Genomic DNA, 11,935 nt, shown 5'->3' with positions numbered 1-11,935 from the left:
GGGGATCAAATCCCAAATTCATAAGGTATGCCATTAATGCAATAATTTTATTCTCGGCTGGTAAATACCCCCGAACGCCAATACAGTTCATACAGATTACACAGCATACAAAAGGAGGGTTGTCAAAACTTTGATCAGTAAGAGAGTTTACTGTTGAGACCAGTTCTATTCGGCCCTTGATTGATTTTCACAAATCCAGTCTAATAGGTGGTTGACCTGAAGCCTATTTTTGCTCTCCATCCACACAGTTTCTTGGCTTAGACAGAGAACCAAGGAGTTCCATATCAAATGATCAGGGTCAATACCCTTTCCTACCATTTTCACAAGAAGCCCAAAAGCCCTTTGGATATCCCCTCTACTGCAAAAAACATCAATTAGAGAACTATAACTACCTGCATTTGGTAAGCAGCCTCTTTCAACCATCTCCTCTATAAGTTTTGAAGCACCCCCCACTCTTCCTTCCCTGCAAAATCCACTGATCAGAGCATTAAATGTCGACACGATCGGAAAATAAGAATTCTCCACCATTTCATTCATTAACTCAAAGGCTTCACGGACGTTCCCTTCTTCGCAAAATCCATGGATCAGGCGGACAAAGACTAGAGCACTAGGGACACCCCCTTCACTAATCATATGATCATAAACCTTCTTTGCTTCTTCAACCTTCCCCTCTTCACAGAAACCCAATATCTTCAAACTCTTATCAACAGCTCTAGGAAAGAATCTCCCCATCTCAACGAGAAATTCTCGCGCTTCCTCTAATCTGTTCTCCCTATACAACCCATATATGATACTATTATAAAGACTAATCCGACCCCCCAGTCCCCCTCGACTCTCCTCCATCATATTCAAAATCTTAAACCCATCTGCAATCCTTCCTCCTGAACACAACCCTCTAATCAGAGTATCATATGTGACGAAGTTCAGATCAATCCCATCAGTTCTCATTTCATGAAACAGATCAAGGGCCGAGTCCAAATTCCCAGACTCACAAAAGCCGGCAATCAATGTATTATATGTGTTCACATTCGGAAGACACCCTTTCCCTTCCATCTCCTTCAAAAACCGCTTTCCAACCTTCACCTTTCCCAGTCTACAAAACCCATTAATAACAGCATTATAAGCCACTGTGTCAATCAAACCCCCCTTTTTCTTCTCCACTCTATCCAAAACCTCGACCGCATCCATTACTCGACCTTCATTACAGAGAACCTCTAACACCTTGGTGACTGTAACAACGTCGGGAACAAACCCAAGTGCAAAACTCTTCTCTAACATCACAAGGGCTTGAATCAAATCACCTTCTCTACAATATGCAGATATCATAACATTGAAAGTAACGCCACTTGGATCCACCATCTCATTTATCAAGCTCCTTGCCCTCCCAACCTTCCCATTCCTGCAAAGCGCATGAATCAAGGTATTATATATCACCGAATTTGGCTCAAGACCTCGAGATTTCATCAAGCTTAGAAGCTTAAAACCCTCTCCAATCCGATTTGTCCAGCAAAGACCCTTCATCAAGATCCCAAATGTATAATCGTCCCCTTGAATCCCACTTCCCATCATTTTCTTCCTGAAAAAATCCCTGGCCAAATCGATATCTTCTCTCACAAGAACATCAAGCACTGAATTGAAGATCTTCAGAGATGGGTTCTTTTGATATCTATGGATCATCAAATTGGGTATCTTGATTGCTTGTTGGGGCATTCGAGCATGGCCTAGCCCACGAACAATGGTGACAAAAACATCATCATCTGGGGTTGAACCGATTGAGCTGGGCATTTCTTCGAGCACCTTTTCCACAATATGGAATCGACGAAAAGAGCAGAGCTTTTGGATTAGTGCTCTGTAAGTGGATTGGGTGTGGAGGAAATTTGGGATTTTTGATGCCCATCTGAAGGTTTGGATGGCTTGGGAGGGGGATTTCTGGTCGAGGATGAGACGAGCGATATCTTGATGGGTTGGGGCTGAGGAGGAGGAGATGGGTTTTGAATTTGATGAAGATTGGAGGAGAAATCTCAGATGCGTGGTGGAAGGGAAGGGGATTTTTGCACCTACAGGGCTGGAGTAGCAGGGCATGGGTTTTGAAAAGCAGGCCTAAGAGTCTAAGAGAGTACCAAAAAGATGGGTGTAAATAACTAAATAACTGCTAACGGCTATATTGAGCAAACCACAATGCACATTGACCTGGCAATTGAACACAGTTGATTTGGTGGCCCCACCAGCATAGATGGGGCTTAGTCTAAATATTTGCATTGATTGAAGATCTCAACCGTCCGATCAAGTGAAGCTTTTGCTGGCTAAATCTGAACGGCAGGGTTTATTTTATCCTCAGGTAGGCTTGCTATGCTTTGTTCTCGTTGAGAACAGCCCTATTGAGTAGGGTAGCCCATCGCAAGTGTAGGATAGTCAATCCCAACAATAGCCTATCCGGGGATTTGGAGAACAGCCCAAGAAGCAACACTGTTTGTGCAATGGCCCATCCAAGCGTACACTATTAGCGGGCCAGACTCAATCACTACTTTGGCCAAAACATGAATAGTTGGAATCGGAATCAGAATCAGATCCAATTAAAGGTAAGTTTGGAATGCTAAACTGAAGGGCACCCTTGCAAAAAAAAAAAAAAAAAAAAAAACAGCTACATGGGACCATCTTAGCAAAGTGTATTTACTATTCTTTTAATTTTATATTTTTCAGTGCCATTATAAATCAAGGGGACAAAAAGTGGTCATAAATGGGGGGTTCCCGGAGAAGAAAAGGGGGGTTGAATATATCACTTCCATATTTAAAAATTAAAACCATGCCCAAAACTTCTCATAACTTTATTCATTTTGGCTAATCTTTGCAAGAAGGCGTCCGAATGGCCCACTTGCAACAAGAGCGGAAGAGCCTAAAAAACGAAGGGTTTCGAAACAATTGATAGTGTAGTCCCCACACCTGATAAATTGTGGGCCTGTATTTCGGTGGAAATATACAGGGGGAGAAAAAATTTACACTGGGCCCCACTTATTTCAATGATCTAAACCATCCATTTGTCCGTTCCCATCGTAGATAGGTCATGGCCCAGATAATTCGGAGGGTTTGGATCACGGCACAGGATATCTATGGCAGGACCAACAAATTAATGGTTTAGATCATCCTATAAAGTGGGCCCCACTATACCTTTTCTCTTATCACGAGATTTGGCGTGAAGGAGGGGTCTGGTATTTAGATTATTTTCTTCGGGTAGTTTTGTCATTATATTTCCCAGATTTGGCGCCGAGTATAACACACTTTCCCGCGAAATTTCTCACTCCTAGGGTTTGATACTACACAATTTGTCCGCTTTACTGAAATCTAGCTGGTTTCGATCTACATTCCTCTATCCTCATCTTCTTCCCCATAAGATTATTGATGCTAAATTCGCCCCCCTTTAACGGTAAACGGTAGCCCCCGTTAGGTGAGTCCTTGTTTTCCTCTTCCCTTTCCTTTCTACATTAACACCGTTTTTTACTTGACCTTGAATTCTTGCCTGAAAGTAGTTCTCTGTAATTAAATGGTTCTTGAAGCTTTCTATTATTTTGCAAAGGTGAGGCCACTAGAATTGAGAATTGTTATTATTTTCATCCTCATTTACACTTCATCTATTGATTTTAGAATCGAAACCCTAATTAAAGAGCGAGAACAATATGGGAGAGAGAGAGAGAGAGAGAGAGAGAGAGAGAGAGAGAGAGAGAGAGAGAGAGAGAGAGAGAGAGAGAGAGAGAGAGAGTTGCTGCATTTTGAGCTGATTCATGATGAAGAATCGAAACCCTAATTAAAGAGCGAGAACAATATGGGAAGATTTGTAAAACCCTAGAGAAGGGAATGAGACGAAGAATCGTAAGGTTAAGTGAAAGAAAAAACTTTCTTCTGTCCACTATAAATGCTTTCACTTTGAATTTTTGGCTAGAATTTTTTTTTCTCAAGTTCACTGTTTTGTTTGGGGTAGCCGGGTAGGCAATTAGCTATTACAATTAGTCATGAGATGAAGCAAATTTAGAAATTTTTTCTGATTGTAATTTTCTGTTCTGTTTCTATGATCTGTTTTTAGTTCATTTTGATGCTATGATGACTGATTTCTATGTGTAGTGTTAACTCTGAAACCATGACCAAAGAAGAAATAGAGAATGGAAGAGATGACATGTTAATCGATGAATATGTACCTGAACAGAGGCATGGGAACACTATTCCTGATGGATTTAATGCCGACTATCTGAATATTTATTATGGTAATACCTTGTAGAATTTAGCTTTTGTTATTGTTGTATGTGCTTTATCTCTGCTTTTGTTGAATCTAATTCTTGTAGTGACTTCGTTTATTATTTGGTGGGGAGTCTCCAAACTCAGTTTACCCGCCAAAACAAAAAGAAAGAGATCGTTGTTGTATTTCTTTAATGGCATCTTGTGAGTTTGATGATGCTCAGAATTGGAAGTTTTCTTTGTGTTTTAGCATATAGATGTCTTGTAGACTTTGAGTCTGGTTGGGGAGTATGGGCGCTTCCATTGCTCAAAGAATGCGTGTTCTGGCATATAGATGTCTTGTAGACTTTGAGTCTGATTGAGGAATATGGGTGCTTCGTTCAAAGAATGTGTGTTTTAGCATATAGATTTCTTGTAGACTTTGAGTTTGATTGGGAAATATGGGCGCTTCCATTGCTAAAAGAATGTGCTCAATATGTCAAGAAGGCCCTTTGCTCCTCTTTGTTTTCCTCAAGGAATCCGTTTCAATCACCCGAAATGTCTCTTGATTCTCTCCATCTCCTTCTGTTGGAATGTCTGGGAAACTTGGAAACTCTTGAGGCATAACTTGATAGAACTTTTCCTTATGAATAGATTGGCTACATTCTGATGCCTGCCTTTTCATTATATGCTTCCATGACTTCTATATACCGGCATGTAAATTACGTTGATAAAAATTTTATGTAATTTGTTTAGCTGTGGATGGTTTTTGTCTGCATCTCCAACCTTAAAAATTTTATGCAATTTGTTTAGCTGTGTATGGTTTTTGTCTGCATCTCCAACCTTAACTATTTTGGATGGATGGACTTTCATAATATTCTGTTAACTAATGTGCAAGTTTCTTTCATGACAGGAAAACTCTTTCCACATGCTGAGATCTTTAAATGGATGTCATATGGGAATGGTAGCTGTATTTTCTGATGAACTTGTTTAATGTCCTTGTTTTTGCTTTATTTGGAATTTCTTTCTTGTTAATTGTGTGAATCTGCTGCTTGTTGGTAGATGGAAAGCATCCGGCATGCGACCAATCCTACTTTGGCCGGAGAGAATTTTCTTTCACTTTGGATAATGACATATATTTGCGGTTCCAGTCATTCAACAGCGCCTCCGAACTAGAAAAGTCTATCAAAGAGAAGTGCCCATTTAAAATTGATATTGGACCTGTGTACAGCGTAGATGTATGAAAGATAGTTTCTTTTGGTTCAATTGACTGTAATTGCATTCCATCCAGTTCCTACCTATCTAATTCTAAGTGTTTCTCTTTGTCAATCTTTTGTCTTTCAGCCTGCTAAAAGACATGCATATGCACAAACCGGGGGTAATGTTTTCTCCCCTGTGGAGAGGGAGCTCGTTTTTGACATTGTATGATTTTCAACTCTACCGTGCACCAAAAATGTGAAGATGAAAAGGTTTAGAGGAATGATAGAATGAAGGGCACCCTTGCAAAAACAAGCTTCAAGGGCGCCCCCATTGGTCAAGTTCAGCAAAGTCATAGCCGTTCCCGTTTTTTCTTGCGCCATCATAAATGCTCTTTGCTGAAACTGACCAATGGGGGCGCTATCATTCCATCATAATTTCATTCCTGCGCTATCATTCCATTGCTTGGTTGGGACTATTGGTTTGATTTCCCATATGTGCATATTCTTCAACAGGACATTTCAGATTATGATGATGTCAGATATTGCTGCTCAGGAGCTGATGTCTGCATAGACTGCTGGCCATTAATGACCATTGCTATCAAAGTGATGGATACTGCACTTAGAGGTTGGAATCACATATTTAGATGCATGGCAGTTAGGTGGTTAATTTATAAAATCTTTGTTGGTATTATGCACTTCTAATAGGACTGATTAAGGTATTATTTTATCTGTAAAATTGATTTTTGGGAGTAAATACTTGATGTTTTGTGCTAATGCTATATATTCTATTTCAGGGCAGATTTGTATAATTTGTATGATTTGGTTATTTGTTTCTGATGTCTTATATGCAGATGATTTTGGTTTCAACCACATACTTTGGGTATATAGTGGGCGTCGTGGTGTTCATTGTTGGGTTTGCGATGGAAGAGCACGGAGGTAATGCAGTCAACACACTCAACACTGTGAAATTGAAATTTTGTTGCCTGTAGCTTGTACTTGTTTTGAATGGTGATAAATTCTGCCATCTATCTCCAGGTTGACAAATGAACAGAGGGCATCTGTTGCAGACTATTTTCGTGTATACAAGGTAGTAGTAGTATCCTGTTAATACAAGTGAAGATGCTCTAAAATTATCCAAATGCCCAATCCTAGGAAAAAATTATGATGCGGATTTCTGTTTTAGGGAAGTGAAAATAGCAACAAGAAGGTTTCTTTATCTGGTCCAGTTCTTCATCCTTTGCTGGCGTAAGTATTCATCAGTTTTCCAAGATTCAAGAAACCTGCATATAGATTGTCCTTCAAGTTTTATTCACTATCAGGTTACATTCATGCTCTGCAGAAGATCATACACCGATGTTTTGAGGGTCTTTTTTGAAGAAAAATTACTTTCTAGTCAGAACTTATTTGCAACTGAAGAGAGATTCGAGAAGATCCTTGAGTTGATACCTGATGAAGGTATGCAATTCAAAATGGTTTGTGATGATCTTATTCTTACAAGCTATGTTGCACCAGTGCGGATACGAGTGTTAGAATCCGACACGGGTTTTGAGTGTCAGATTCGGCAAACCTCAAAAAGAGATTTGTGGATTCGCCAAAATATTTTTATTAATTCTGAAATTTTAATTATAATAAATAATATATTAACAGTTCTAGTAGGTTTAGTAGATATAATGTTTTATTTTCATATAGAAAATATAAAAAAACTTACTTTTATGATAGATAAAACTTAAAACATGTAGTAATTGTAAGGTTGTGGTAGCAGTATTAAGAAAAAACACAATTAAAAGATGCCAAGAAGTGTCTTAATGAAATCTTAAGTATTAGAATCTGAGACGTGTCTGACATAGATTCTTCGCCCATTCAGAAGAATCCATGTAACATAGCTTACATGCATAATATCCATTGCTACTCTAAGAAAAGTGTTCTTATTGGTGAGAGGGTGAGAAAACATTATTTATATTATGGAAACTTAAATCCTTGCAGCTGTTGCCGCTGAGCTTCGAGGCAAGTGGCAGGAAAATCGACGGTCTTCAATCTCCAAAGAAGACCTCAATGTTATTAGATGGGAGCAGTTGAAACATATGCTGCAGTCCGTAAAGCAAAAGGTCTGGAAAAATTTAATGGTGTTTCAGAATTGTGCTTGTTTCTTTAAACTCACATTTCTATTGACCATCAGTATATGTTCCAGGTACATGGGCTTCGTCGGTGTGTGGAGGAGATTGTTTTCTCGTATACCTATCCCAGACTGGATATGGAGGTTTGTGCAATATTTTACTTGCCTTATATTCATGGATTCTTGGATTCGTGGTTTATCTCATTCTTCTCATGAAATCTTTCTATTCTCGTTTTAGGTATCTAAACACATGAATCATTTACTTAAGGCTCCTTTCTGCATACACCCAAAAACAGGTTATTATTGATACTATTTATGATGCATGAATGGTGTATTCATTTTTGAAAATTGTGCATTATTTCAGTAGTATTGATTGTTCAGATGCAATGTGCAACTCAAGACTTAAGTGGTACCTTTGTCAATATCTTATTTTCTGTCATGCTTTAGGCCGTGTTTGCATTCCTATCGACCCTAATCATTGTGATGATTTCGATCCAACAAGAGTACCTACCCTTTCTAAGGTAAGCATACACCTTTGTAGCTTATTTATAGTTCTTCTCAAAGTAGCTGCTTACTAGTAGGAATATCCTACAAACTCAAAATGAGTGATCAACATGTGTGCAAAGAATTTCACTCGTGGCTTCTTTATTTGTAAATTTTGTTGTTTACTTAAAATGGTATGTCAGTGCTCTAAAGGAATTAAACTCGATAATCAAGATACTGGCACTGAGATCTAATTATGAGGAGAATTTATGTGATCTTTGATGGAACTTTCACTGTATCTCTTAATTAAAGACAGTACATTTCTGTGAAATTATCCTTTTCTTTTCAAATATAAAAAGGCCAAAATTTCTAGGGAATATGGACACTAATTAACACTATCATAGGAACACCTGCTGGAATTTTCATGATACTCTAGTTGGTATTCTGAGATTCTCAAATCTTGATTCCATTCGATCTTAGCCAAAACCCAAGAGTTGGAGAACATATGAGATAAGAATTTCCACTGTAATATGTGCAGAGATGAATCAATCCTTTATAGGTGAATGCTAGGACCATGTGTGAATGCATTCGACCCCGTTATAGCTGAAGATGGTATTACAGCTCTGGAAACCCTGTAATGCATGAGTGGTCCCACTGCCAATACTTCCACTTATCATGGGCATGCATGATTGGAGGTGCATGGCTCTAGCATCATTATTTTTCATTCCACAATTTTTTCCTTTTTCTTTTATTTTCATTTCCACATGTCCAAGAAAAAATAATCTTATAATTTGAAAGTTCACAAAAAGATGAGCAAAACAAAGCTCCTCTACATTGACAACACGCCAAATTAAAACCAAAGTGTCTTATTATCCTTTAATCATTGTATGAAGGTATATATACTCCAATCTGCTCTTTCAAGCTTGCAGAAACTAAAAGATACGAACATGTTTATGACCTTTAATCATTTATGAAGAGTTTGATCACTTTAAGAATTGGGCTGAAAATAGATGCCTCTGGGTAATTTCATTTTCTAAAATAGCAAACAAGCAATTCCGTTAGGCCATAGTGCCAGGTTGAACCCTCTCAAACAGAGGAAATATGTTTTTGTTGTAGCCTTCCCAAACCCAGTGAATGTGGTCTCGTTGAGCCACAGCTCTCTCTCTCTCTCTCTCTCTCTCTCTCTCTCTCTTGATGAAAGATCCAAACCAGCTACTGGTCAACCACTAATTGCAGGTTGCAGAACTATTCACTTCTATGGTATTGTTTATGATAAATATTTGGTTTCATGGTTTCTCCCTCATAAACTCAATCTATGATATTGACAATTTGCAGCTGCTAGAAGAACTAAACAGTGGAGGTCCAAGTGCGAATCATGTTGATGGTATGTTAACTATCATATTTCATAATTGTTTTGGGTGATTTGCTAGGGACCATCGCATAAGGCATTTTGCAGAACGACTGTTGCATGAGAGAACAGCCACATAGGCTCAATTTTCCAACAGATTTTTGTCATTATTCATGAACTGTCAGCTCTCTCATGCAACAGCCGTTCTGCGAAATGCCTTATGCGTTGGTCCCTAGCAAATCCCTTGTTTTGGTAAATAACCTACGCTTATGATCACTGATCTTTGAAAAATCTCAGGTGGTTGTTATTAGTCCTTATTTGCGACAGCATTGACACCACCTAAGTCACAAATATCATTCCCAGGAATTTCTCAGCAAGGGAAAATCTCGGGATATATTAAATTTATTTTATTTTTTCAGGTTTATATTGGAAAAAAACTATAAAAATGAAATTATTTAAAAATATATTAAAATATAGAAATCAAGAAAAAAATATAAAATAATAATTATAATAAAAATATTGTGACATTATCGCAATAATATCGTGGTAAATGAATATGTCGCTATATTTTTTAAACTCTTGGAATTATTTCGTTTTATCAAAATGTCATGGTAAAATTGCTATATTTTGTAAATATCGGAGATATTTCTGACAACCTTGTGGATTGGATGAACTATATATACCTTCATGAGAATATGACAACAACTAACTTCTTTTTGTTGATCTCAATAACTGGCTTATGTTTTTCCTATTGGTGGCAGAATGGGATAGAACCTCACTTGGGAATTCAGTCAGGTTCTTCAGGACATCCTTCTTGCAGCCACTATTGAAATCTTGCAAGGTCTATTTCCTCCACTTTTACTCAATTATTATTCAGTATATTTTTTGGAAACCAAGTAAAACTCCACTAAATTACCTAGATTCACATTGCCTTCTGGAAGTATTATGGACATCAATCTTTGTGTAAAGACAAATAAATAACTTATTATATCATTCTGGTCCAACTTGGTAATTTCATGGAACATGTAACAACACTTCCATCTTTCGAAATACTGTAACTGCAACCATGCTGGCCCAAATGGAATCAGAAAAAATCCAGATTTATACATCCTTTGTTTCTTCAGAATTATTTATACATTTTTTCAGTATCTTGATGGCTTATTCAGTACTTCGTAAATATTAGCATGTAGATATCTTGCTAGTTACATGTTCCTTTCGATCTTTTATATTGGGGTGAACCTCATCTTCGTACGCAATTTCAATGCTCATGTTTTATCGTACTTACCCTTATTGGTGTTTTCAAATTGGCATCTTCACTGTTCTTTCAACAGTAGTTATTTGCATCTTTTATTGCTAGTAAATTGAAACAGAAAAGGAAAAGGAAAAGGAAAAGTGGTCTTATTACTAGTGCTGAGGCTATTTGTTAATTTTCTAATACAGTTGCTCTATTCTGCAGGATGAGATGGAAAGTTCATATAACTCAAAGCTTCAACAGTCAAAGAATTCTTTAAGCTGGTAAAGGAGAAAAGGGGCATTTCATCATCAAGCACCAAACAAGAACCCTCCTTTGCAATCTTATAAACGAAGTGATGTGAGTGATTATAGACCAAGATTCCAGATACTCTAACAATTGGCAAATATTAATGCATGAATAGTTTATTAAAACCAAGATTCCAGATACTCTAATCCATATCAACAAATCCACCATATCCTGACATTGCTTTAAAAGGGAAAAAAAGTGGGCCATTTATCTTTCTTCATCAAGGTTTCTCTCTCTTCTCACTGAGAATGAAAACAGAAAAAGGATAAAGCAGTTAGATCAAAGCTTAGTTGCATCTGGTTGTAACTTTTATACCCAAGAAGTTAGTTTTGTTTATTAGTTAGTTTATGCTTAAAGATAAAAAGACAGGGCTGTCTTTGTATTCTTAGATGACAATGCAAAGCACATATATTTCTCTGCATTTAACAAGCCACTCTGACTAACAGAGAACTAAAGTTCCATGTTATGCTAACGGAGTAATGCATCTCGCACAATACGCAATCTTTGGGCAAAGATACTGAAAGCTAATCTATGTGAAGTCCAAGCATTTTCCAAGTCATAAAGTCAAAATATGTCCCAAGAATCCAATGCTTGGCAAGGAGAACTGAAATTCTAGATCTTTTCAAGTATGGATCCAAATGGATATTTTCAAGTATGGGTCCAAATGGGCCACTACAGGCAATGGGAAAAAAAATACAGAGATGTCCAAGGGGAAGAGCAAAGGCTAGAAAACCATCTAATCATAGAAGAGGGGAAGAAAGTTAAGGAAATAATCAAAGAACCCAGCCAATGGAATATCCAAAAAATCAAGAGTTTTAGGCCACTGGTAAAATCATTAAAATGGAACTCCCAGTCTTCCCCTTAAGGCTCTGTTTCTTTCAACGTAAAATGGGCGCAAGGCAAATTTTACACCCATTTTTCACTTAGAAATGTGCATAAAATCTCTGTCGAATGTAACAGAGACTAAGGCCATGATTGGCAACCATGATTTTTTTTTTTTTTTTCATGAAATATTAGCATACCAAGTGTTAAGAGAGGTAGGGAGAGAA

General features: G+C 37.6%; 2 protein-coding genes across 4 annotated transcripts; one reads left to right on the top strand and one right to left on the bottom strand.

Annotated features, from left to right (window-relative positions):
* Window positions 1-32: 32 nt before the first annotated feature.
* On the bottom strand, window positions 33-2,453 carry LOC143854456 (Pentatricopeptide repeat (PPR) superfamily protein). The gene has a single exon (XM_077364443.1). It carries the CDS (start codon window positions 2,080-2,082, stop codon window positions 166-168), a length of 1,917 nt encoding a protein of 638 aa, XP_077220558.1. The 5' UTR covers window positions 2,083-2,453; the 3' UTR covers window positions 33-165.
* Window positions 2,454-3,261: 808 nt separating this feature from the next.
* POLA3 (DNA primase POLA3) lies at window positions 3,262-11,102 on the top strand. Of its 3 annotated transcripts, XM_077365301.1 has the most exons (17): window positions 3,266-3,442; window positions 4,114-4,253; window positions 5,117-5,167; window positions 5,266-5,441; window positions 5,548-5,625; window positions 5,916-6,027; window positions 6,254-6,338; window positions 6,438-6,489; window positions 6,586-6,647; window positions 6,742-6,857; window positions 7,386-7,507; window positions 7,591-7,659; window positions 7,754-7,811; window positions 7,963-8,036; window positions 9,334-9,382; window positions 10,108-10,187; window positions 10,803-11,102. In XM_077365301.1, the coding sequence occupies exons 2-17, from the start codon at window positions 4,130-4,132 to the stop codon at window positions 10,863-10,865; spliced, it is 1,371 nt and encodes a 456-aa protein (XP_077221416.1). In that variant the 5' UTR covers window positions 3,266-3,442; window positions 4,114-4,129; the 3' UTR covers window positions 10,866-11,102. The 3 variants fall into 3 exon arrangements, with proteins under 3 accessions (XP_077221417.1, XP_077221416.1, XP_077221418.1); XM_077365303.1 differs by lacking the exon at window positions 4,114-4,253; XM_077365302.1 differs by lacking the exons at window positions 7,754-7,811; window positions 7,963-8,036 and having other exon boundaries at window positions 3,262-3,442.
* The last annotated feature ends 833 nt before the right edge of the window (window positions 11,103-11,935 follow it).

This window comes from Tasmannia lanceolata, unplaced genomic scaffold (genome assembly GCF_043159265.1).
Source record: "Tasmannia lanceolata isolate RefF3 unplaced genomic scaffold, GAP_Taslan_0.1 ptg000020l, whole genome shotgun sequence".
In the NCBI taxonomy this organism is placed as follows: Eukaryota; Viridiplantae; Streptophyta; class Magnoliopsida; order Canellales; family Winteraceae; genus Tasmannia; species Tasmannia lanceolata.
The sequence above is the reverse complement of the archived record's forward strand: the minus strand, read 5'-3'. Positions and strand labels throughout refer to the sequence as shown.

Bases quoted from the DNA above. Each gene is read 5' to 3' on its own strand.
- LOC143854456 (XM_077364443.1), bottom strand. From the start codon at position 2,082: ATGCCCTGCTACTCCAGCCCTGTAGGTGCAAAAATCCCCTTCCCTTCC.
- POLA3 (XM_077365301.1), top strand. From the start codon at position 4,130: ATGACCAAAGAAGAAATAGAGAATGGAAGAGATGACATGTTAATCGAT. The intron at 8,037-9,333 runs GTAAGCATACAC...GACAATTTGCAG, and splicing joins GAGTACCTACCCTTTCTAAG to CTGCTAGAAGAACTAAACAG. The intron at 9,383-10,107 runs GTATGTTAACTA...TATTGGTGGCAG, and splicing joins AAGTGCGAATCATGTTGATG to AATGGGATAGAACCTCACTT.